General features: G+C 41.9%; 1 protein-coding gene across 2 annotated transcripts in view; it reads right to left on the reverse strand.

Annotated features, from left to right (window-relative positions):
* Nucleotides 1–8,420: 8,420 nt before the first annotated feature.
* Nucleotides 8,421–25,301, reverse strand: part of NRP1 (neuropilin 1) — a 149,734-nt gene continuing 132,853 nt past the window's right edge. Inside the window, exons 14-18 of one of the 2 annotated variants that reach the window (XM_040434272.1) lie at nucleotides 22,662–22,799; nucleotides 16,273–16,550; nucleotides 15,258–15,354; nucleotides 14,462–14,518; nucleotides 8,421–12,419 (exon numbers count right to left, since the gene is read on the reverse strand). In XM_040434272.1, coding sequence (XP_040290206.1) covers nucleotides 12,139–12,419; nucleotides 14,462–14,518; nucleotides 15,258–15,354; nucleotides 16,273–16,550; nucleotides 22,662–22,799 — 851 coding nt within the window. In that variant the 3' untranslated portion in view covers nucleotides 8,421–12,138. The remainder of the gene's footprint in view (nucleotides 12,420–14,461; nucleotides 14,519–15,257; nucleotides 15,355–16,272; nucleotides 16,551–22,661; nucleotides 22,800–25,301) is intronic. The other variant, XM_040434273.1, reaches the window with a different exon arrangement.

Here is a 25,301-nt window from a genome sequence, read left to right on the forward strand (position 1 = left end):
GCATGTGTCGCCTGCCATTTTCTGGTGCGCATGCTTATCCTCCGGAGGTAGGGTGAAAGGTGAAACGCTGTTAACAGTGCGGTTCCCTGTGACCATTGGTTGCAGTTGGTGTGAACCGTCACTGGTGTTTGCGTTTCTCCTCGTCCATTTCTCAGTGCTTCAGGTGCTTGTGTTGTGTGCTGGATGCATTCCTGTGGTGTACTGGCTGTGTGCTGGTTGGGAATGCTTGCTGGCAGCGACCTTGTGTGAACTGTGTCTGAGGTTGACACAGCTTTCAGTGCGGTTTCTCTGGGCTGTTTGGTGGCTGGTGCCCTGGTTCCTGTGTGTTGCTCCAGGGGCTGGCGGCAGTCTTAGAGAGACATCCTTGCTCTGACGCTGAATCTTCTTACTTCTCCTTGTCCATGTCTCAGTGGTTTTGTCACTTGTGTTGTGTGCTGGCTGCATTCCTGTGGTGTACTGGCTGTGTGCTGGTTGGGAATGCTTGCTGGCAGCAACCTTATGTGAACTGGGCCTGAGGTGGACACAGTGTTCAGTGCGGTCTCTCTGAGCTGTATGGTGGCTGGCTGCCTGGTTTCTAGGTGGTTCCGGGGGCTGGCAGCAGTCTTTTAGAGACTTCCTTGCACTGATGCTGATTCTGTTACTTTTCCCTACCCAACCCCCCTCCCCCCCCCCCGCCCTGTTGTTTTTGGGGTTTTCTGTTTAGTTCCCCTTTTTTTGTTGGTGGGGCTTTGAGGGGTGGGAGGGTCACGGCCTTTGGTTTGCGCTGTGACACTGTTGCCACACTTGCGGTTGCCCGCGGCAACATGTTGCTGTGAGAGCGTGCGGTGGCAGTGTCTCGGCCTTCTGGGTGATTGCCGTGACATGGTTGCCACGCATACTGTTGCCGGTGGTAACGTGTGGTTTGGTATGCCTGTGTGTGCACTTCCCCTTTTAAATGGCTTCCTTCCTCTGTCTGGTGTTGGAAGGGTTAACTCCCTTCCTAGTGTTTTGTGAACACTGGGTTTATGTGTGTCTGAGTGTGGCTGCTTGGGCTATTTAGCCTCTGCTGGATGCCTGAAGCTCGGTGTTCCTTCAGCCTTGGTGTACGCTGGTGGTTCAGTGTTCCTTGCTTTTACCATCTATCCAGTGAGGGCCACCCCTGTGGTCATTGATGTTATTTCGATGTCTCCAGCGATGTCTTCCTTATGTCTCCTCCATTTTCCCTACCTTACCTGTTGTTCTGTTTGGTGTGGGTATATGTTCTGGGGCGGTTGTTCGTCTAGTTGTTGTTCTGTGTCTGGTCAGTGTTTGGTGTATTATTCTGTCCAGCACGGATGTTAGATGCTCCCGTTTGTCTGTCGTGGCCTCCGGAAGGGGGTCTCAGGGTTTCCCGGAGGGGTGAACCAAATGTCAAGTCTGTGAGCTGTTGCTGGAGTGCTGGTTCCTGTGTGTCAGTACATACTGCATCTGTTTGGTGTTTGGATTGCAGTCCATTTTTATGGGTTCCAGTTTACCTTGGTGTGGCCTTCTGTTGTGCCGTACAGCAGCTGCCAGGGGTAAGTTACCATGCCTTCCTGGGTTCTAGGTTCAGTGGTTAATCCCCGCCACTGGAAACTTACCTGCTGTTCCACTTGGCATTTCTCTGCAACTAGGCCGGTTGAGACTCCTGTTCATCCGAGTCTTGGAAGAACAGGTCGTCTCTCCCCTGCTATGTGAGGGATTATCAGGGCGACTCAGGGTCCTAGGTATCCTGGGTATGAGCCGTCCTACCATCCAGGTCCGATCATACGGTGAGGAATTAGGGTGAGGATTAGGGACTCTTTAGGAGGTGACCTGCTCCCTGATCCTGGCATCCTAGCCTAGCTTCTACTGTTATCCTTCTTACAAAGTACAGTGGGGGGTTTCCCCCACTCCCCACCGTGACAGTTCCATAGCCTCACTGCTCTTACCGTAAAGAACCCTCTTCTATGTTTGTGCACAAACCTTCTTTCCTCCAGACGCAGAGGATGTTCCCTCGTCACAGTCCTGGGGATAAAGAGATGATGGGATAGATCTCTGTACTGACCCCTGATATATTTATACATAGTTATTAGATCTCCCCTCATACGTCTTTTTCTAAAGTGAATAACCCTAATTTTGATAATCTTTCAGGGTACTGTAGTCCACCCATTCCAGTTACTTTAGTTGCCCTCCTCTGAACCCTCTCCAGCTCTGCTATGTCTGCCTTGTTCACAGGAGCCCAGAACTGTACACAGTACTCCATGTGTGGTCTGACTAGCGATTTGTAAAGTGGCAGGACCATGTTCTCATCACAGGCATCTATGCCCCTTTTGATGCAACCCATTATCTTATTGGCCTTGGCAGCAGCTGCCTGACGCTAGTTTCTATAGTTAAAGGGGTTGTCCCACGAAAAATATTCTACAGTTTTAAAGCCAGCAGCTGGATCTGAATACTTTTTTAAATTGCATGTAATTAAAATTTAGCACAGCCACCGAGTTATCCAATAAAATGTATCTGTATAGCGCCACCTGCAGTTCATTTTTTTCTTATTTCTTTATCCTGCTCTTGGAGAAGGCCACACATGCTCATTTTAATTCTTTAACTGCCTCCTCGTTTTAGCCATTTCTGTCTGAGATCCGTTATTTTAGACAGAAAAAAAGTCCTCTATGCAGTACTTGGCTGGCACTACTATGGAGGTCTTGTAGCTGGCTCTATTTTTTCAATGATGTGTCCCTTGTGATATTAGATACATATTATTTATACTTGTTTTTTTTAACTGAATTGTTGAATCGTGGGGAATATATGACTCTGAGATCATTCTTGTTTTCTACATGACACAATGTAATTCAAGATCTGTAGAAAATAAGTAAAGAATCTGATAAAATATATGTAACACCCCAGAGTTGTGTTACTACACGCCTCTACTATCTTCTAAGAGCTTTCACATTGTCATCTGATATGATTTATGTCTTCACAACTGTGCATTTAAAGTATGTTAAATGTAAATTTCCTTGTAATTTTCCATGTTCACCAGCAGCTGGCAGCAATGGATTGGTAAGGAACTAGTTACAGTTTAGTATATCTAGGCTGGAATGGTTCATTCCAGCTTAGCTCCCCCCTCTGTGGAGGTGTGGACTGTTCCCACATCCTGCAGCTTGGGAGAGAAGGGAAGTTAGATTCAGTGTCCCAGCCACCCCTGTTGGGGAAGGTTGTGTGATGGAGTTCGGGAGTCCCCCTGCATAGGGAAGAAAGCCAGGATTTTGTCTCGGCTGAGACATTGATCAAATCCCCAGCCTGAGCCCTGCAGCCTCAGCAGGATGACAAGCAATCCGACAATCTCCAAAGTTCCAGGACGAAAGCATTCCCTGTGAGCCTATCTGTGAGTAAAGTCCAGAGACATAGGAGAAGCCATATTCCTCCTCAGCTAGTCAGTCCCCACAAAGCAGAAGGTAAAGAGAAGTGCAGAAGCTAAATTCCTGCCACCATTACAGCGCTACTAAGTAGACGTATTTTTCTGCAAGCTCCAGAGCTATAGTGCAGAAGATTTATTCCTGCCAACCATTGCCAAAACCTGCTGGGACCAGAGACCAAAGCTGTATTTTGCTTGGATTAAAGTTATCTTCAGTAAAGACAAGTTTGAACTTCACCTAAAGGTTTGGACATCAATTTCTGCTGCAAAATCCCTCTATTACTCCTACTATCACTACACTCAATTTATTGCAAGTGAGCCAGGAGTCCAGCTGTACCCAGGTAGGAGACACCGTTGACACCATTATCACCTCCTATAGAGACATTATAGGCCATTACACCACTCTGGGATTTCTAACCTGGGACGTGCGTTGTAACACCTTGGGAGGGCCTTGTGATAGTACCCTGCGCACGCTGCAATTGGCGTCACGAACAAAACTACAAACTATTTGTCTACCCCGTTCCTGGTCACTGCATAAAGTGGCGTCACGAACAAAACATAGACTATCATCTACACCTGACCCAGTCATTGCATAATTTGGCATCAGCGTATACCCGTATCCTGCTCTATTGCATATACAACTCTGCATAAAAACAAAAAATGAAATATCAGGTCATTGCTTTCATTTTCATAGTTGTCCTGGACCAAAATACATCAACTTGCTGCTTGCATTATTTGTTTTTTACATGACACCCAAAATCAGCTAAAAGCTGCAGAAAATTTTGCAACTAAGTGCACCCATACGTTTTGGCCACACCCCATAATGACAATCTAAGCATTGGCATTTACAGTGGTAAAGTACCCCCATTAACAGTGCTAAGGAGAGTGCCCCCATAAAGACTGACAGTTAGTGAGGATCATTATAAAAATTGTCAGACTGAGAGTGTCCCCATTAACAGCGTCAGCCAGAGAGTGCCCCTATTAACAGTATCAGACTGAGAGTGCCCAAATTAACAGTGTCAAACTGAGAGTGCCCCTACATACAGTGAAATCAGTGAAATTTCATTTAGCAAAGCATTCAGGGACTGACTGGTCCTGCCCAACAGCCTCTGAGAGATTTGATACTTGGACTCCCGACAATGTTCCACAGGTCAGAGCATAATATGAGTCCAAATTCACACTGCTCAGTATGATTACTGTCCTAACATTTACAGGCATTATCATCATTTACTGTCCCCAGTAGAGCTCACAATCTAAGTTCCCTATCAGTATGTCTTTTGGAGGAAACCAGAGTAAATCCACACAAACACGAGGAGAACATACAAACTCCATGCAGTTGATGTCCTTGAGCTAGATTCAAAACCTGGAACCCAGCGCTACAAGGCACCAGTGCTAACCACTGAGCCACCATGATGCCCATACGCGAGTGTGGTTCTTTCTGTGATAGACGTTTTATATTTGTCCTCCCTCCGCACTTCTGCTTCTTGATGCCCTGGAAAGAGCCATCAGGGCGAAACCCAGAGGTTGGCTAGTACTTGAGGTACAGCAAGCAACAGACGTGTGGAGGAAGGACGAATATAAAACATCTATCATGGAAATCGAAGAACCACACTTGGATAAGGTGTATTTGATTATTTATTGAATGGTAGGACAATCATCGTATTGAGAAGTGTGAATTTAGACTATATTTGGACACAAATATTGACTATTTTTGTTAAGCTCATAGTTCCGATTGACTGATACATGTTCATTGATTTCTTATGAAAATATGGTTTCATTTTTACCCAAAGACTTAGGAATGTCTGATAGATTTCAAGTCTAAACCAGAAGGCACTTAAATACAGCTTTGAATTAGTTGCTTGACATGTGAAAATCTAAAGTGTACTTCAACACTTCCTGACATGTCATACAGATGGTTTGTTGAAGGTAAGCATTATATTGTCTATTGTCTTTTCAGCTAACCTTATATAGTCTAAGAAATGGGAATCCCACCAATAACAGATTCCCACCAACCAATAAACCCACCAATAACAGATTCTAACATGACAGGTTGGATGAAATGATAAGTTCGCACTAAAGTCTTTTTCGGTGGGCATGTAGACTTTTTTTATAATGAATTCTTCTTAAAGGTCCCGGCACTTTTGATGAGTGTTAAATCAGGAGTAGGAGTATCTAAAGGACTTTACATTTTCCTCCTAAAGTGTCACTCACTGGTATGTACTATGTGAAGGACATCCCCAGGTCACATCCCTAGAGTAACCATTGATGATGACCATTGGCAGCTCATAGATTGCCTGGAAAAGTCTCTTTCTCACTCTCTATTGCTCTATGTCTTCCTCCTAAGATGTCCCTTAGGGGTATATACTATATGAAAGGAATCTCAAGATTACATCCCTAGAGTAGCCATTGATGACTGTTGGTGGCTTGAAGATTGCCTGGATAAGTCTCTCTAACCCCTCCTCCTTTTACTCCCTCTCTGTCATTCTCTTGGTGTCAAATTAATTCACTCGTCATCTGTACTGATAAGTATTCCTTCAAGCTCCATACACCTAAAGGCGCTCTACACGCTTGTTCATCGGGTAATTAGATTGTTTGTATGAACACAAAAATACTCGTTTCCCGACAGCAGATTGTGCTATGTGAACACGATCTTCTGCAGGGAAACATTGAGTCATTATGGGGAAGAGCGATGGCATTAACGATTGTTTCTACCCATCTCTGGAGGAGATCGCTGCATGTAAATGCAGTGGTCTCCTCCACCAGCGAGCAGCAGATTGTTGGGATGGAACACTTCCTTCCTGACAATCTGCTGTAATATCATCCAGTGTAAAAGGGCCTTAACTCTTGGCTTGGTCAAGCATGTGTCTATGCGTCTCTCCATCTCTGAGGGAGAGGAAAATAAGCCAGTGCTAGACCTCTCTGGAAGTGATTTACCTTCCAAACAAATCCAATATGACAGATCTTTTCCCTGATATCTGATACTGGAGGATGTTGCAGAGTTGGGAGACTTCTGCAAACTTCAGAATTTTAAGGCATTGTCCAGTATTAGGGCTCATTCAGACGACCGCTGTGTTTTGCGGATCCGCAAAACACGGATGCTGGCCCATGTGCGTTCCGCAATTTGCAGATCGCACATGGCTGGCACTATCATATGCCTATTCTTGTCCACAATTGCAGGGCCACGGAACTGGACTACGCATGTGGACAGCACACAATGTGCTGTCCGCATCTTTTGCGGCCCCATTGAAATGAATAGGTCTGCACCCGGTCCGCAAAATTGCAGAATGGGTGCGGACCCGTTCATACGGCTGTGTAAATGGGCCCTTAGAAAAATATGGCTGCATTGTTCCAAAAACAGCACCACACCTGTCCATGGATTGCGTCTGGTATTGCAGCTCAGCTTCTTACTTATGCACCTGGCCAGCAGCCGCAGGTTCCTGAATTCAACTGTATAACTGTCCTCAGTATGGTGATAGGGCAGTATTTTATGCTGCATTGTGGTATTTGGTTCTGCTGGGGCGGTATTTTGTGTTGCGCTACGATATTGCTGCCCTGCCTACTTCTGTTGTCCCTGTTTACTTGTCATTTGTGTCGGCCCTGCCTTCTTATGTTGCTCCGCCTTCTGTCAATTTGGACTCGCCTACAACATGGGGCCACTTTTAAGTTTTTTCCAAGGCCACTTTAACTTCCCAGTCCGCCCCAGGCCTCATGTAGCAACTCACATAGTGCCTACGCCTCTCTGTACAGGCTCAGAAGTCCATGATGCCTAATGATCAAATCAGCCCCATCTACCTGTAGAATATTGATTTTCCGATGTGCCTAAAATATGATAAAAAAGTCATGCAAAAGAAAAAATATTTTATGAAAATGTTTATTTCAACTGTATCTTTGGAATGTAGTAGTCATCGTTTGGGAATTAAGTTACAGTTCTATTTGATGTGATATTATGCAATTCAATGTCCAAGAATACAAATGTCGTTCAAAGTTAAGGCTTTGCAGTTCATTCCAAAACAACAGTTTACAAGTGTCATATTGTCATACAAAATAAAAATTTCTGTAAAAAAATTTGCACAAAATTTCATGATGATACAAAACATGAAGCCATAATATACCAGTAAAATGAAATCATTTTACTACCGAAATTTTTTTTTTTAATAGTTTTCAATAAAGAAAAAAATATGTTATTTATACATTTTAAAAATTATGAAACAATCTAAAACAAATATAAATGAACAATTTTCTTTAACACTGCCTTTACAAACAAATCCCTTTAATCCCAGCAGAAGGGGGGAGGCGGCAAAATAAACTTCCAAGCAAACGTTTGCCAACCCTCTCTGGCTGGGAAAGGGTTAATAATGTTATCAACATACAGTTTTAAATATAGTTTTCAGTGCAAGATTTCTTTCTCTCAGTTCTAAAGATTCAGTATCATTTTCCCCCAGAATCACCACCTCCATTGGTGCAGATAGGATAAGAGCTCAAATTTACTATGGAAATTTTTGGAACTTTTTGGGCCGTTAAGTTTTTACAAAGGAATAAAAATAAAAAAAACAACACAAAGGTAATACACAATATATACAAATGCCCACAGAAATCGAATCAAAACTCCAGCAACAAGTGTGTGCTGCTTTCAAGGTGCTAGAAGAGTGGCATGATACAACACTTTCTAAATGAATAACTTTTTACAATTTTTTTTTAAAATTATACACATGATTTGTATCTTGTGCCTCTGTTCACACTACTGTCATAGCTTCTATTTTCAATGGAACCTTGACTAGTATGACAGATTATTTTCCCAATTAATCCAAATTAATCCTGAGAGATCCCCTTGGCTTATAATGGGACCCATCAGGTTCCCTTGGGCCTGCTGTGTTTGTGACATCATGAATAGCTCAGCAGAAGACTATACTATTCTTGCAATCACACACTTCAAAAACTCTACTCCAATGTGACCAGAGCCTATGAAAATATGACAAAGCCAATCAGACTCTAGATAATATTGTTGGAGAACAATAGTTTTATGCTACTTTTCAGAAATGTTTTCATAAGCGCTTGTAGTGTAGACCATTACTTTTTGACTTTTTCATTAGAGTCCCCAATTTGGAGAAATAAGCTTTTTAGTTTTAAGCAAGGTGCAACGTTGCACCTTGTTGCACCCGAGGCTTTGCTCATTGTCTTCCAGGCCGTGCCCCACCACTTTGTCTGACACGGCCAGACAGTGTAGAAATTCTCATGTCTGGCCTTCAAGTCTCACGGCAGTGTGTTTGGCGCATCTGCAGTACATGACTTGAGATCGCCGGACTGATGGAATCTGTCTGCACATCTGTCTGGCGATAACCAAATATGTGGGGGTGTGGCCTGGAAAGAAAATGTGCAGAGTCTCAGGTGCAACAGCAACACCCTCGTTGTACTGAGGGGCTAATTAGTATAAAATTAAAAAGCTTATTTCTCCCAATTTGGGGCTCATATCAAGATGGGAAAAGAGCATTAGAATCTACTTTCAAATGCACATCTCCACAGGCTGATGGTTTTATTCCGAGGTATGTGGTGACAGATTCCCTTTAAGGTTAGTCATATAACATAGGACTAGCTAAAGTTTGAATGTCACATTGGTGAGTACTAACAGTCGTTATGAGAGAAGGTCAATCACTTCAGTGGAGGTTAATCACATGAGAGGAGGTCAATGACTTGGGATCTCCTCAGATCTTGATACTCTCTCAGTAACTCACCTTCATTGCAATGGAGAGGAACTAGCATGTATGATCATCTCTCCACTGGAAACTGGGACCTTCTCATTCTTGACTATTCCATAATATAGCCAGATAGGACAATTGGGACCCAAAATGGGACAGAATGAGTGACTGAAAGTTCACAATATTGTACAGGGGGGTTCTAAAATGCTTAGTAAACCCTTTACAATGAATGAGAAGAGTGGTATTCATTGCTGGCAGAGTATGCAAGGATGGGTGAAGTGTCCCATAGACCTCCACTGTCATTAGACATCTGCCTGTCTCTTTTGCCCTTAGTATTTTTGCGGTGTGACCAACCTATAACAATCACTTTGGAGTTTGTAGCATTTAACATTTATTACTGTCTCTTCTTTGTGATGCTGTAGGGATGTTATCAGCCCAGTACCATATATGACAGAGCACAAGGCCATTTCTCCCCAATTTTATGACATCATTTTGGCTGTGATTTTATTATAACAGTTAATCCTGTTTTGAAATCACTAGCACGCAAGACACCCAGTCCTGTATTTATTGATCACCATAAGAGTGGCCAGGAAAGCTTTTCCTGTAGGTTCATATTGTGGTCATAATTCACAAATCCATTTGCTGTCCCAGTTTTCTGCTCTCCAGGAGCACACGAGACCAGGGCAGATTTTAGAGCAGAGGGAACATCTAATAGTCTAAGGTTATAAAGTGATAATAAATAATAAATTACAATGCTACTAGCTGTGAGTAATTTGAAGTTAAAAACCCAACAAAATTCTATAAACGTGATGCATACCAACAGGTACCGGGAGAACATGGAAGCTGTGTAGAAAGTTGTGAGAACAAGTGGCAACGGCACAAAGTAATGACTATGGTACCAATAGAAACAAAATGTTAAATTCACCTAAGTATATGGTCAATTAGTTTCTAATATCATATGATCTCATGACAATTTTACTTCAAATATGAACCCATAATGTACTCCAAAACGTACATTATGAGGTCTAAGTTACATAGGTCCATATTGATAATGTGAGTGCCCTACTGAGACAATCCATAATCAGTAGGACTTCATAGGAAATGAATTAGGATCTATGTCAAACCCTTGGCCCCCCCATGGAATATTTTGTATTGCGCTACTTTCCTCAACCCCAAGTAAAATCAAAGACTTAAAAGCTATGGACACCTTTGGGGAAATTTATTTTATTATTGCATTCTACTTATTTTGAGCTAAAAGGCATTTTCCCAATTGGTCGTTATTAAAAAAAAGTAATCAATTTGTCTTCTACACTCTTCAAAACTGCATCTGCAGACTGGTGCTTCTCAGTGGATCCATCACAGAGCTGCTCTGATGGCTTGATCCGGTAGTCCTTATTTCTAGTTCCCTGACAGCTCATAAACACTCATTTCAGCTAAAGTCCTATCAGTTTGATCCTAATTTTGCGTAAATGAGCATTTATGAGCTGTTAGGAAATTAGAGATAAGAGCTACAGGTTGAATCGGCAGAGAAGCTCTCCGATGGATTGATTGAGACACAAAAGAGACAGTCTGCAGATGCACTGAAAATGAAGACTGTAGAAGGGAGAGACAAACTGTAGAAAGTTTTTTTTTTTTTTATAAAGACCAGTTGAAGAAATTATTTTTAACCCAAAATAGAAGGCAATCATGAAAAAATTGTCCCCAAATGTGTCCATAACCTTTACAATTCAAAAGGTTGACTAAACTTAGTATATTTGGTCTAAGAGTTATTTCATAGTGTGGTACAAAAACAATGATGTCACGTATCTACAAGGTAGACACCAACCTCTATTGGTCCAACGGCATTGAGATACAACACATTACTGTTCTTCACCATGGGTATTATATAAGCACTTGACTTTTTGGAAAAATGATACCAAAGCTTCTGACCCCTTGACAGAAAGTTAAACTTTGTAGGGTAAATGTCAGAACTTTCCCTTGTTCGTTCTAAACAAAAAAAGATGGTTTTCAGCAACAGAGCTGCTTCTTGCCTCTGAGTCAAGGCTAAAAGCTTTTACATTGTCTACTCAGAGGTGAGTACAAATTGTTAAATACATTCTATAGAGAAGAACACAAATTTAATATTGCAGCTTTCTTGTACAATAACCTTGTGGTTTTGACTTAAAAAAAAAATAATGAAAAGAATTGATATTCAAAAAGAAAAGCTTTTTAGCCAAGTTGATGGTTTATCCAGAGCCCTTGCCTGATGGAGGTCATCGGAAAAAAATGACCACTCTAGTACACAGTTATTGACAAGGGCCTATGATAAAAAAAGAACATTATTCTAATCAGTGAGAATACAGTCAAAACTAGCACAAACACAAAAAGGCACTTGAGAGGACATCCACTAGCTAGTGCCGCAACATTTCCTCAAAGGGTAGACCATTACCCCCTATTGCTGTTGCATTCGATGACGGTGCATGTACTGTATAGACGTTTTTAAGCACTATGCTTCAGAACAACACTGAAACACAACGATAATGGATAGCTTTGCTTCAAGAATGCCAAAAAACATCATAGTGGCACATTTTAGGACTTCCTAAGCCTTTGTTACAGCACAAACAGATATGCACAAACACGAAATAGTCGTGCTGCGAGTCCAATGATGTGTAGGGATGCAGGATACATAGGTCTATGTGCCCATCCAAAGCACCTCCCCACCGAGTGTTGTCTCGTGACCGCTTTCTGGGTTCTGTGCACAACCAAGAAGTATCCGCAGCAGGAAACAGAACAAAACGAAACAGAGGTTACAAAACCATAAAATCGATCATAATTGGTCTCAACACCAGCATCGGATTATCCATAAACGAAATAACGAACAGAAAAGCCAGCTGTACATGATTCAGATTGTATATACGTTCATAGTTTTCAGGTATATTCACTGAAGCTCCTGAGAGAAGTTTGGCTTCACGACAACCAACGCATTTTTTAGCCTAAACAGTAAAAGATCATCGGTCCGCCTTCACCAAGGTTGATTTCAGTCTTTCCACCAAAAGTACTACATTTACTTCCGCCATTTCATGCCTCTGAATATGTATTTTGTGTGTTTAGTTTGTCCTTTTTCAACTTGACACCATCCACAAGTTCGAAATTGTAATTTTCTAGGGCAGACAAGTTTCTTTGTGATATTACATGGTGCCAACAAGCACAGTAGAGGACCACTCCACATATAGCACCTAGGAGTACCCCCAGGGCACTCATTGCAATGATGGTGATAAGGATGGGGTCCAAGTTCTTCAGTACACCGCCCGGATGTCTGATGACCGTGTTATTCGAACCAGGATAATTAGGTGTGATACCTGAAACAAGGAATGAACATTGTAAGTGTCAACTATTTATGGGGTTATTTTAAATGACCTGCTAAAATTTTACACAGTTTTTTCAACTTGTGGGTGTGCTGGCTCCACACACGAGTAACTGCTCACCCCTTCCATCATGTATGACTAGTTTAAGGTACGCTTCAGACAAGACTAAAATATTGTGCTATAGCTACTTCAGGCCTGTGGGGGCAGTGTATGACACATAGATTCAGAGAATCCCTGTGTCATGCTCCTCCCCCTTAGGCCCTGCACTAAGTATAGCACAGAATGTTGTCTTGTTTCCTTTAAAGAGTCACTGTACTTTCACACAATTTCATTTCAATTAATAGAGAATGATGTAACTAGCAAATTTCTAAATTACTTCATTAAAAAAATAGGCCTGCATCCACCTGAAAAAAGCTGTACAGTCATGGCCACTAGAGGTCTCACTTCCACCTAATTTGCAGTCCACTGCCTATGGTCAGGCAAGATCCATCCCTGGTAACAGAGACTCAGAAGATGGCTGAGAGGAAGTGGGAGCATGTCAGAGCTAGCTGAGCTCCTGAGCCTGATAGAACCACTGCATATAAACTGCTTCTAAAGAGCAGAGAAGCTCCTGTGTGTCTGTAAATCTAATCTCTCCCTTATCAGTTTTCTGAGCTCCCTAGAAGAAAACATACATAGTGGGAAGTAAGGGAAGTGTGGTCACAGTATACAGTACTGGCAGATTCAACAGAAGGGAGACATCCACTGCTTCTGAGTGAAATGTATCTAGCTGTGCAGGGAATAATATGGGCGAAAGAGACTGTAGGAAAGAAAATACACCTGTTCCTTCACAGTTATGATTATATAACAATATGCAAACTTTTTTTTTGAAAACTCAGGTACACTTTAAGTCTATATTTGAAGCCATAGTATTCTAAACTGTCAAAACCCCATGGATGAGGGAAGGACTGCAAGTGACCTGGTCCCTTTGAAGGGATTATTTCAGGATGACAACCTTAATCTATATGCCCTGCTAGAGTATATGGATGTCATAGAAGGTGATCCCTCATCTATATGCCAGAACAGAGCACTGGCCTGAATGTTTCAGCCTTGGCTGAGAGTCCTACAGATGCACTGCAGGTACATTATCTCTGCATCACTAAACATAGAGCATTAGCTGTCATTCAATAAGCCCACATGGCTCCTGAGCACACAAAGAGCAGAGGTTTATATGAATAAATTACAAACTATAATGAATCTTTTGCCATAAAGCGATATATCAATCTGCTCAGCTCCTCCTGCTCTATAACCTGCTGCCTGCAGATTGCACTGTATTTTCCTTTCAATGTAAAGATTTAAACAAAGAGATAATATCTGTCGTATCAATCAAGCATTGCAGCTGCATATTGTAGAGAAGCCTAAAGAAAAAATGATGCTGTGTCTGAGATAACTGCTCAGCCGAACCCGCATCAGTACAATATTGCAGAGCTTGTCTACCATAATGCCCTGGATTCTGGAGCCCAAGGGGACACATTCCCATCAGATCAGACATTCGGCACTCATGCATGATGTATCATCTCGTGGTAAGGATATTTTACTATTGACGTTCTGCCGTGTCCTGTAAGATGTATAATGAGGATGTTGTAAAATGTCTTCCACATCCTGCCAGTGCCAACATCTGCTGCCAAGCTCCTTTTACAGAGATCATCTATTAAGGTTGGGCTAATGGGGCAAGAGCTGCGTGGAGTGAGACGAGGGTCTGTCATCGCCAAAAAAGTGACGGCGCAAGCCAAGATCAAGACAAGGCAAAGCAAGTTGGTAGTGTTTCTACTAATGTTTGTGTAAAGTATTGAAAAGGTCACTGGATAACAGGATGACAGGCCGAACTGGATGGACAAATGTCTTTTTTCGGCCTTATGTACCATGCTACTATGTTACATGCAGCCATTTGCAGGGTGTTTTTGCCCTATGCACCGGCTCGTTATTACTCTGTTGTGCCATCTTGCTATCATCGCTACTGCCCCACCCTTATGACGATGCTCCTGCATAAAACGTACCTTGTATATCATTTGTTTGGTCCACGGTTCCAGCTCCAGATTTTGGTGGCTCAGGTCCTAAATAACCCAACAGAGCATAATCAATACAACTGTATTAACAAGTTATAATCGACTATATATACCACAATTTATAAGTGAAGGTGACATAGACATGGTCATATTAAGGCTCCGTACACGAACATGGTCATATTAAAGGGGTTGTCTCACTTCAGCAAATATCATGTAGAAAAAGTTAATACAAGGCACTTACTAATGTATTCTCATTCGCCATGTTGCCTCCTTTGCTGGCTGGATTCATTTTTCCATCACATTATACACTGCTTGTATCCAGCGGTTACGACCACCAATCCATCAGCGGTGGACGTGTTTGCACACTATAGGAAAAAGCACTAGCGTATGTGAGCTCCCACGGTCCCAGCCACCAGAGAAGCCTGTGGTTTTTCCTATAATGTGCAAGCACTACCATCACTGATGTATTGCAGGGTGGTCGTATATAATGTAATGAAAAAATCTATGAAGCCAGCAAATGAAGCAATATGGATAATCACAATACATTAGTAAGCGGTTTGTATTAACTTCCTCTACATAATAAATGCTATTTGCTGAAGTGAGACAACCCCTTTAAGGCTGTCGGTTTAAAAGATCTGTAACATAGCCCAGTCTAGCTTGCCTTAGTGGAGCCTGATATGCCTCACATTTTATACAAAGATTTTCTTCCATGGTCCATCGGATGCCGTATTGGCGTTATCAGCCATTTCAGAAAGTCAATGTTATGCATTAATAGACAGTTTCATACCTTTACAATCTTCAGGAGCAATTTTATTAGCAATGGCGATATCATCCACCGCTATTCCTCCAGTACTCCCCATGCCAATCTTGCCCTCAACCACCACCTGAAAAAATAGTATTAAAAAATATATTCAATTTTAAGCAGCCAGAACATGTAAAAAAGATTCTGCCCGGTATGACAATATACAGATTAAGGGCATCTCATCGGGTCCTAGTGTTCTGTAGATGTGTCATTCTCACAATCCTACTACTACTTTCTCCTCTTGGTGGCAGTAGCTACATTCACTTTAGGTCTCATGCACACATCCATATTTTTGGTCTGTGTCCGATCCACATTTTTTTGTGGATGGCACACGGACTCATTCATTTCTAGGGGCCCCCCAAAAAAAACAGACGTCATCAGTGTGCTGTCCGCATCCGTAAGGCCAGACGGAAAATTATAGAATCTGTTCTATTCTTTATTCATTTTGCAGACAATAATAGCCTTTTTTTACAGTGGGTTCCGCGAAAATTGATGGATACATTTGGAGTGCATCCGTATTTTGTGGATCTGCGATTTGCTGCCCGCAAATTGGATAGGGTCGTGTGCAGGAGGCCTTCGGCTAACTTTTAGGTGCCTTATAGCAACTGGATATGGAAGGGTCAGTAACTGGATTGTATTTAATACAATAAGTCTATGATGTACTACACAGGATACCAAATACTTGAGAACCCCCAATCTTCCTACTCTAGAAGGACTGTCACACCCAGGCCCTGGTGCCTCCATTATCATACATGATACATAGTAGCTACAGATTTTGCCCTGGGGCACAGGAACTTTAAGTTACCCCTCTGGATGTATGTGGAATATCTGGCAAGTGCCTGAACCAATAATTTCACTGCATGATATATATTGGTCACAAATGGTGAAGCCAGGTCACCATGATGCCCTTGTGGGAATTAGTCCTCCCAGAAGTTCACATACTTGCTTCCTGTGGAAGGTCGCTAACATAGAAACAGAAAACCACAGCGTTTCACCGTACCCGGTATGGCTTTACGGACTTGTACAGGGGAACTCGAGCTTCTCGCCACATGTTGTGATACTTGCTGTCGCCACCAGCCGCCCAGAGCACTTGGTCGAAGCTTTCTTGTCTTTCGTCATGTAGTTTTATACTCAAGGAACCAACTTGGGATCCGGATATATGGTACCAGAATGTCATGCACTGTGAGGAATTCATGGATTCCACAACAGGGCTTAGGAGGCGGGCGACTTTTCCACTATGTCTTTCATCAGATTCGGAGTAAATAAAGTTGCCATCTCCTGCAAAAAACAGAGGGATTGCATTTTAGTAACACACTGGCTCTGGTATGGTACTGTATGGCACTGATATGGTACTCTATGGTACTTGTAAAGTACTCTATGGTACTGGTGTGGTACTTGTATGATACATGTATGGTACTCTATAGTACTGATTTGGTATTTATATGGTACTCTATGGTACTTTATGGTACTTGTATGATACATGTATGGTACTCTATGGTACTGATATGGTACTTGTATGATAATTGTATGGTACCCTATGGTAATGATTTGGTATTTATATGGTACTCTATGGTACTTTACGGTACTGGTATGGTACTGAATGGTACTTGTATGGTACTCTATGGTGCTTTATGGTACTGATATGGTACTTGTATTGTACTTGTATGGTACTCTATGGTACTTATATGATACTTGTATTGTACTTTATGGTACGTTATGGTACTGGTATAGTACTTGTATAGTACTCTATGGTACTTATATGATACTTGTATTGTACTCTATGGTACGTTATGGTACTGGTATAGTACTTGTATAGTACTCTATGGTACTTATATGGTACTTGTACTCTGTGGTACTTTATGGTACCGGTATGGTACTCTATGGTAATTAATGGTACTTATATGGTACTTGTATGGTACTTGTATGGTACTGTATGGTACTGTATGGTACTTCATGGTACTCTATGGTACTTTATGGTAATGGTATGGTACTTGTACGGTACTGGTATGGGAGTTTATGGTAATGGTTTATGGTAATGGTATGGCATAACTTTTACTCATGTTTTAATGCTCTTTGTTGGCTATAGAAGAAAAGATGGTGTATGACCCTCTAAATTGATACAGAGCCTTGTAAATACATAAGAGTTAAAGGGGTTATCTTTTTTTTTTAAACTAAATTAGAATCCTATTTAAAAAAAAACAAAAAAAAAAACACTACTCTTCTTCTGTCCTCCTCTCATATAGTAATGATGTTCCTTGTTTCTAGACGGCCAGCACTTCACTGCTATCATCGCTCCATTGCCTCAGTGGTCAGAAGCTGTACTCACTGCTGTCACCACTGAGTGCTGATGCCAGGAGTACAGCATAGAACCACTGGGGCCACTGACTGGCTGCAGTGCTCAGGTGCTGACGCTTGTAAGCTACGACTAGAAGCATCTGTACTGCATCAGAAGGGGATTGAGGATATTAGTATTTTTTTTTCTTTATAGTATATGCAGCTCTTTTTATATCATATAATGGGGATAGTCTCGTTACATGACAGAAATATGGATGCCTCCAGCTACCACCAAGAGCTCAGTGCACTCTGTTTTATCATTGACTTCAATTCAGTAAGCTCCTAAGCTCCCTCTAGTGGTGTCTGCAGGTAGCCAATATTTTTTTATTTAACTCTATGCCTATGCACAAGATTTTGTAAAAATGGCTAAAGTAAAATGGAGTTTTGAGTGCTACAAAATATATTAAAAAATTATCCAAACACAATTTGGAACCGGTTTAGATATTCCCTTTAAGGGCTACATTTTCATGAAAACAGTTTGCTGTGATTGGTTGAAAAATATATATAAATATAAAAAAGGATTAAATATAAAATCTGTGAAATAGTGATGCCATTGTGCTCAGGACCAACTGTGTGGAACAGATAACCAGTCTGTTTAATGCTTAACTGCATGAGATGTGTGCGGCTCACTGTCCAAAATGAAGAAAATTTGGCCGTTCAAGTACATTAGATCATGTTTCATTAGCGGCTCAATTCATCAAACGCGGTGTTAATTTTCTGCCCACTGCCCATCAAACAGTAGGGGAGAGAATACAAACAATGGAGTAAATTGATATAAATCACCCCTTTTATGAGAAAGCTCTTGTTTAACTCATGTAACTGAGCGGGATTCAGGAGTGAACCATCACTGAATCTGCAAGAAAACTCGCTCCACTTTATCCTGTTATTATGTGCGGTACCTACAGTTAAAGGGGTTGTGCCATGAATAAAAGTTATCCCCTATCCACAGGTTATTAGATAACTAACCGATTAGTGGAGGTCTGACCATTTGGATCCCGCCAATCCCAAGACTGGGGGATCCTGTTCTCCCATCCTAATGGTGCAGCCATTAAAGCATGCGCAGTGCTGTTCAGGATCGGCAGGGGTCCCCGCAGTCCCCAGAAGATAGGGGATAGCGTCTAATCATGAAGAAATCCCTTTAATGTCTACAATATAGTAAATGTGGATATCCCTCTTCACTGGGAGCTTCTAGATAAAGCCATGTACATGGCAGTATTTATAGGATAGTCGGCATTATATTCCAGAGCTACATTCGCAATTCTGCTGGCTGTCATTGGAAACAGTCGACAACCTTGTTGTCAAACACACCGCTTTAATGTAGAGGGAAGGTCAGTGTTAACTAAACAAGCTTATTGTATAGTGCTTAAATTTAAAACTCAATGCAAACCATTCTGGGGCCAGCAAAGATTAGTGGGAGAGTTCTGCTCTGAAGCCTGTGGATATGTGAATGCAGCTATGCAATGCAGGATGTAACTCAGGAAAGAGAGTATGCAAATCTCCATAAGAAGATATTGCATTCCCCAAAGGTTGTAACTTAGTGGAGATTAAGCAATGTAATGAAATGTAATGAAAATTAAAATTATAATCCATTTTCTTTAAGATACCTAAGACTCCATATACAGTCAGGTCCATAAATATTGGGACATCAACACAATTCTACCATTTTTGCCTCTATACATCACCACAATGGATTTGAAATGAAACAAACAAAATGTGCTTTAACTGCAGACTGTCAGCTTTAATTTGAGGGTATTTACATCCAAATCAGGTGAACGGTGTAGGAATTACAACAGTTTGCATATGTGCCTCCCACTTGTTAAGGGACCAAAAGTAATGGGACAATCGACTTCTCAGCTGTTCCATGGTCAGGTGTGTGTTATTCCCTCACTATCCCAATTACAATGAGCAGATAAAAGGTCCAGAGTTCATTTCAAGTGTGCTATTTGCATTTGGAATCAGTTGCTGTCAACTCTCAATACGAGATCCAAAGAGCTGTCACTATCAGTGAAGCAAGCCATCTTTAGGCTGAAAAAACAAAACAAACCCATCAGAGAGATAGCAAAAATATTAGGCGTGGCTAAAACAACTGTTTGGAACATTCTTAAAATGAAGTAACGCACCGGTGAGCTCAGCAACACCAAAAGACCCAGAGGACCATGGAAAACAACTGTGGTGGATGACCGAAGAATTCTTTCTCTGTTGAAGAAAACACCCTTCACAACAGTTGGCCAGATCAAGAACACTCTCCAAGAGGTAGGTGTATGTGTGTCAAAGTCAACAATCAAGAGAAGACTTCACCAGAGTGAATACAGAGGGTTAACCACAAGATGTAAACCATTGGTGAGGCTCAAAAACAGGAAGGCCAGATTAGAGTTTGCCAAACGACATCTAAAAAAGCCTTCACCGTTCTGGAACAACATCCTATGGACAGATGAGACCAAGATCAACTTGTACCAGAGTGATGGGAAGAGAAGAGTATGGAGAAGGAAAGGAACTGCTCATGATCCTAAGCATACCACCTCATCAGTGAAGCATGGTGGTGGTAGTGTCATGGCGTGGGCATGTATGGCTGCCAATGGAACTGGTTCTCTTGCATTTATTGATGATGTGACTGCTGACAAAAGCAGCAGGATGAATTCTGAAGTGTTTCGGGCAATATTATCTGCTCATATTCAGCCAAATGCTTCAGAACTCATTGGACGGCGCTTCACAGTGCAGATGGACAATGACCCCAAAGCATACTGCAAAAGCAACCAAAGAGTTTTTTAAGGGAAAGAAGTGGAATGTTATGCAATGGCCAAGTCAATCATCTGACCTGAATCCGATTGAGCATGCATTTCACTTGCTGAAGACAAAACTGAGGGGAAAATGCCCCAAGAACAAGCAGGAACTGAAGACAATTGCAGTAGAGGCCTGGCAGAGCATCACCAGGGATGAAACCCAGCGTCTGGTGATGTCTATGCGTTCCAGACTTCAGGCTGTAAATGACTGCAAAGGATTTGCAACTAAGTATTAAAAAGTGAAAGTTTGATTTATGATTATTTTTCTGTCCCATTACTTTTGGTCACTTAACAAGTGGGAGGCACATATGCAAACTGTTGTAATTCCTACACCGTTCACCTGATTTGGATGTAAATACCCTCAAATTAAAGCTGACAGTCTGCAGGTAAAGCACATCTTGTTTTTTTTTTTCATTTCAAATCCATTGTGGTGGTGTATAGAGCCAAAAATGCTAGAATTGTGTTGATGTCCCAATATTTATGGACCTGACTGTATTTCCAAGATGACTGTCTAGAGTCCAATATGCCATAATTCTAATTGTTTTCCAAAAGCAAATAGAAATCTGTGCACTTCCACTAGATGGCAGTGTTTTTTGGAATCATAATACAATGATCATCCACAAGCATTGGCGTAAATTCTGTCATATTTATCAAAATGTTGCATGAGGTTATAATTAATTTGGTGCAGCTTTGAACATAACACTTCTGTCTAGAGCTGCTGCTCCGTCCCCTACTTGGAGTAAGTTTAGACCTTTATTGGAACTTTTTAAAAGGTGGCAGTTGATAAATCTGAAGAGCAGCTAATTAACAAAACTAACCAGTTTTAATTTTCCACCGACTTTTCAAATGTGTCATGAGCGTCGTAAATTGGAAACAGTCATTACATTTTTGACAAAGATGGTGTGAGCCAAAAATTTTGACTTTTTGATGCCAGTTTTCTATCACAAATGTAATAATCATTTCCCGCCAATATGTTGGTTCCTTAGCAACTGAATTCTAACAAACCATTTTGAAGATAATTAAAGGGATGATATCATAGATCATTTTTATGCCAAAAGACCCGAAAAGTCGATTTAAAGTAATTTGCAATGCATTTAACACAAAAACATCATCATCATCATCATCATTTTCTATTTCCATTTGTCCTTCTCGGTGCAACTGTGTGCTGCTGGGCACAAGTTCTGACAAAATCAGTTTCCTTTCCCCTCTGGCAGCTGAAAATATATGGGGTCATTTATTAAGAACAGAGTTTTAGACGCTGGTCTTAAAGGGGTTATCCAACACTAAAAAAATTCTCCACCATATGCTGGGCCCCTCACACTGAGTCTACTTACCTGGCTTCCCGCGCCGCTCTTGGTCCCCGCACCACCGCTGCTGCTTCTCCCCGTTTGAGGATAAAAACATCCGTTGTAGGCGGGGGGTGGGGGGGGGGGGCAGCCAATGGCTGGTGGTGATGGGGATAAGCCTCCCTAGTGTCATCTGCGATACTAGGGAGACTCAACCTCATCCCCGCCTGCCATTGGCTGCTCCCCCCCCCCCCCCGACACTGGATGTTGTCATCCACGCATGGGGAGAAGCAGCAGCGGTGGTGCGGGGACCAGGAGCGGTGCAGGGAGCCAGGTAACTAGAATCAGTGTGAGGGGCACAGCATTTGGGGAGCATTTATTAGTGTCAGATAACCCCTGACGGCAGTGGTGGATCTACCGAAGTTATGAAGAGGTCTCGTGTCCTTTCTGTTTTACATTTAGACCATTTTCTATGCCTAAAACAGGTGTAGAAAATGGTAAATGAGATGGGTCTGCCAGCCCGTCCCCTTCCCTGCCCACTTTTTTTAGACCTGGCGTGAGCAGGAAAAAGTCACAGATTGAGGCACAAATAATATTTCACCGCAATCTGCTCCAGAAATACACCCCATAGTCCCTACTTTTCCTGCAGGAGTCCATACTGCCATGCTGATGCAGAGGTTCTGATCAGGACATAAGGTTATTTCTATTATCTTCTCTGCAGTGAACATGGGATCACTGTGCGGAGATCTGAGTGTGGGGGGAGTGACTGAGCATGTGTGACCAGCAGCACTCAGCAGAGTAGATGGATGAACACATTGCTATATACTTTGAACAGCAGGTGGCACTATACCGTGTAAGTAAATGTCATATATCTTCACTGGATTGTGCTTTTCATGCATGTAAATGGCAAATATACTTCATTTTTATGATCTGTTGAATGAATATGCCGTTCAATGGTGAGACAACCGCTTTCCCATAGTCATGCTTACCTGTGTGATCCTGTACTGGGCCGGTTTTGCTGTTCAGCACTGTCCACTTTAGTCCTAGAGTGTTATCATGTTCCCACTTACAGACTGTCTTCTCTGATCCCCATCCAAATTTACAGTCCAGATCGCTGGGCGGTGGCTCTGTAGGAACATAGAAAGGCAGCGGCATTAAGAAACAGCGGTAGAGACGAACCGTCATATGGTTGGTATGGAGCATCGCTGGCAGTATCATACGGTATAGTATACTGTTACATATTGACATCAGTAATAATTCAACACAGTCATTGATTCCATTGCAAGTAATTCCCCATGGAAAGAGACAGGGGGGCAGACTGAGAGTGATCTAAACCTTCAGGCAAACAAGTCATGAGCCCCTTACTACCCATGATAGTTATAATTCACCTAGGCTGGTAAAATGTATGTAACTCAGGGGCTGTGGAGGTCAGTTGGTGGGGGAGTCCTACTGCTGGGACCTACACCTATCACTAGAATGAGGGCCCCATAGCCCGTGGAACCCCCCGAAAGGAGAGCAATTGATCGGGCATGCGAACATTCATTTCTATTGCTCCTGAACTCCCATAGAACTTAATGTAGAAGCTGCGACTGTCAGCTACGCTCATTTAGGGCGGCTCAATGGGGAACAGGACTCCCGATTTCGTGATCAGTGGGGGTCCCAGCGGTTGGAACCCCACCAATCTACTAGTCACCAAATAGGGGATAACTGGAATACCCCTTTAATATAAAAAATACAGGAAACTTGATTGTAAGTACCAATGGGGACAAGCAACGATAAGAGTGATTACATGATATATACAGCGCTGTGTAATATGTTGGCATTTATATCAAAAACTATTTATAGATGAATAAATACTTTTTTATTTGCAATTCTATTCAATTTTTATATATTGAATAAATGAAAACATAATGATGATTGCAAATAGCAGAAAGAGCCCATATAAATAATATGTAATTCATAGACAAATTGTAAAAATCCCATTCCATGACATACTGAAAAAAAAAAAGATTAAAAAGCTAAACAGAAGAAAAATGTGCACTTTGTCTAATGTGTGCATTGCAGTTACATAGGAGAGGCCACTAGATGTCACTGTGTATCAAATTTCCCCTTTTACAGAGGCACAACGCCAGAAACAGGCCTTGGCGTACAGCGAGGGAGCTGGTATTAGATGACATTATGAGATCCTATAAAATTGTGTGCGTTTTATTCCAGGCTTCCCAACAGCCTTATACAATGTAATTGCTTTTCTTTTTTTTTTTCCTAAAGGTTTAAGAAGATGAATAGAAGGATGTGTGCGACAGATAAAGCTTGTTTATGTTTTTGACTTCTGCTGCCTGCTGCAAAAATCATGTCTCCGACATCCTTTCAACTCCCTGACTGCTGCTTTTTGCCCAAGGAAGGAAACCCGCCTCGAAGAACAAAACATAGAAAATATTCTTCCAGGAATGTTACCGTTGTTCACAACAAAGTCAAATAAGGTCTTAGAAATCCGACATCCTTCCCCGGCGAGCGCATATTTTTGCAGTGATCTAATTGCCTTCATTTTTGTATTTTAGATGCCATATCCTCAAAAACAGCATTTACATTCGGGCCCCATCTGCCGCCAAACAATATAATAGTCAGCCGAGAAGCCTCCTTTAACAATCTTTAACACCTCCGCTGCCCAGAGGGTGACAGGCGTGAAGCGCGTTCCCTCTGAGTATAGTTGTGTTTGTGCTGACAAAGAGAAACCCACACCCCATGGATGAATAAATGAATGCCTGACAGAACTCGAGGCATAAACACTAGATCGTTAACCCTTGGAAATCCAGAAACAACTGAAAGTGGCAAACTACTGCAGTCCTATTGGCCCCTGTGCCTGCCATCACCTGTGCTAATATTATTAAAGAGAACCTGTCACCGTGAAAATGCAGTGCAATCTTGCAGCACGTTATAGAGCAGGAGGAGCTGAGCAGACTGATGTATAGTTTTGTGGGAAATGATTCAGTAAAGCCTGTAATTTATACATTTAAATCTCTGCATTTTCTGACTTCAGTTGTACACAGGGCCAACTTATCACTGATTAATAGCATTCCCTGTGCAAGTGTGTATGCAGAGATAGCTGTCAGTCACTGATAGCTGTACACAGGGGAGATATTAGTGATTGATAGCATTCTCTGTGTAAGTGTGTATACAGAGATAGCTGTCAGTCACTGATAGCTGTACACAGGGGAGGTATTATCAGTGATTGATAGCATTCTCTGTGTAAGTGTGTATACAGAGATAGCACTCAGTCACTGATAACTGTACACAGGGGAGGTATTATCAGTGATTTATAGCATTCTCTGTGTAAGTGTGTATACAGAGATAGCTGTCAGTCACTGATAACTGTACACAGGGGAGGTATTATCAGTGATTGGTAGCATTCTCTGTGTAAGTGTGTATACAGAGATAGCACTCAGTCACTGATAGCTGTACACAGGGGAGGTATTATCAGTGATTGATAGCATTCTCTGTGTAAGTGTGTATACAGAGATAGCACTCAGTCACTGATAACTGTACACAGGGGAGGTATTATCAGTGATTTATAGCATTCTCTGTGTAAGTGTGTATACAGAGATAGCTGTCAGTCACTGATAACTGTACAC

This window comes from Bufo bufo, chromosome 5 (assembly GCF_905171765.1).
Source record: "Bufo bufo chromosome 5, aBufBuf1.1, whole genome shotgun sequence".
Taxonomy (NCBI): domain Eukaryota; kingdom Metazoa; phylum Chordata; class Amphibia; order Anura; family Bufonidae; genus Bufo; species Bufo bufo.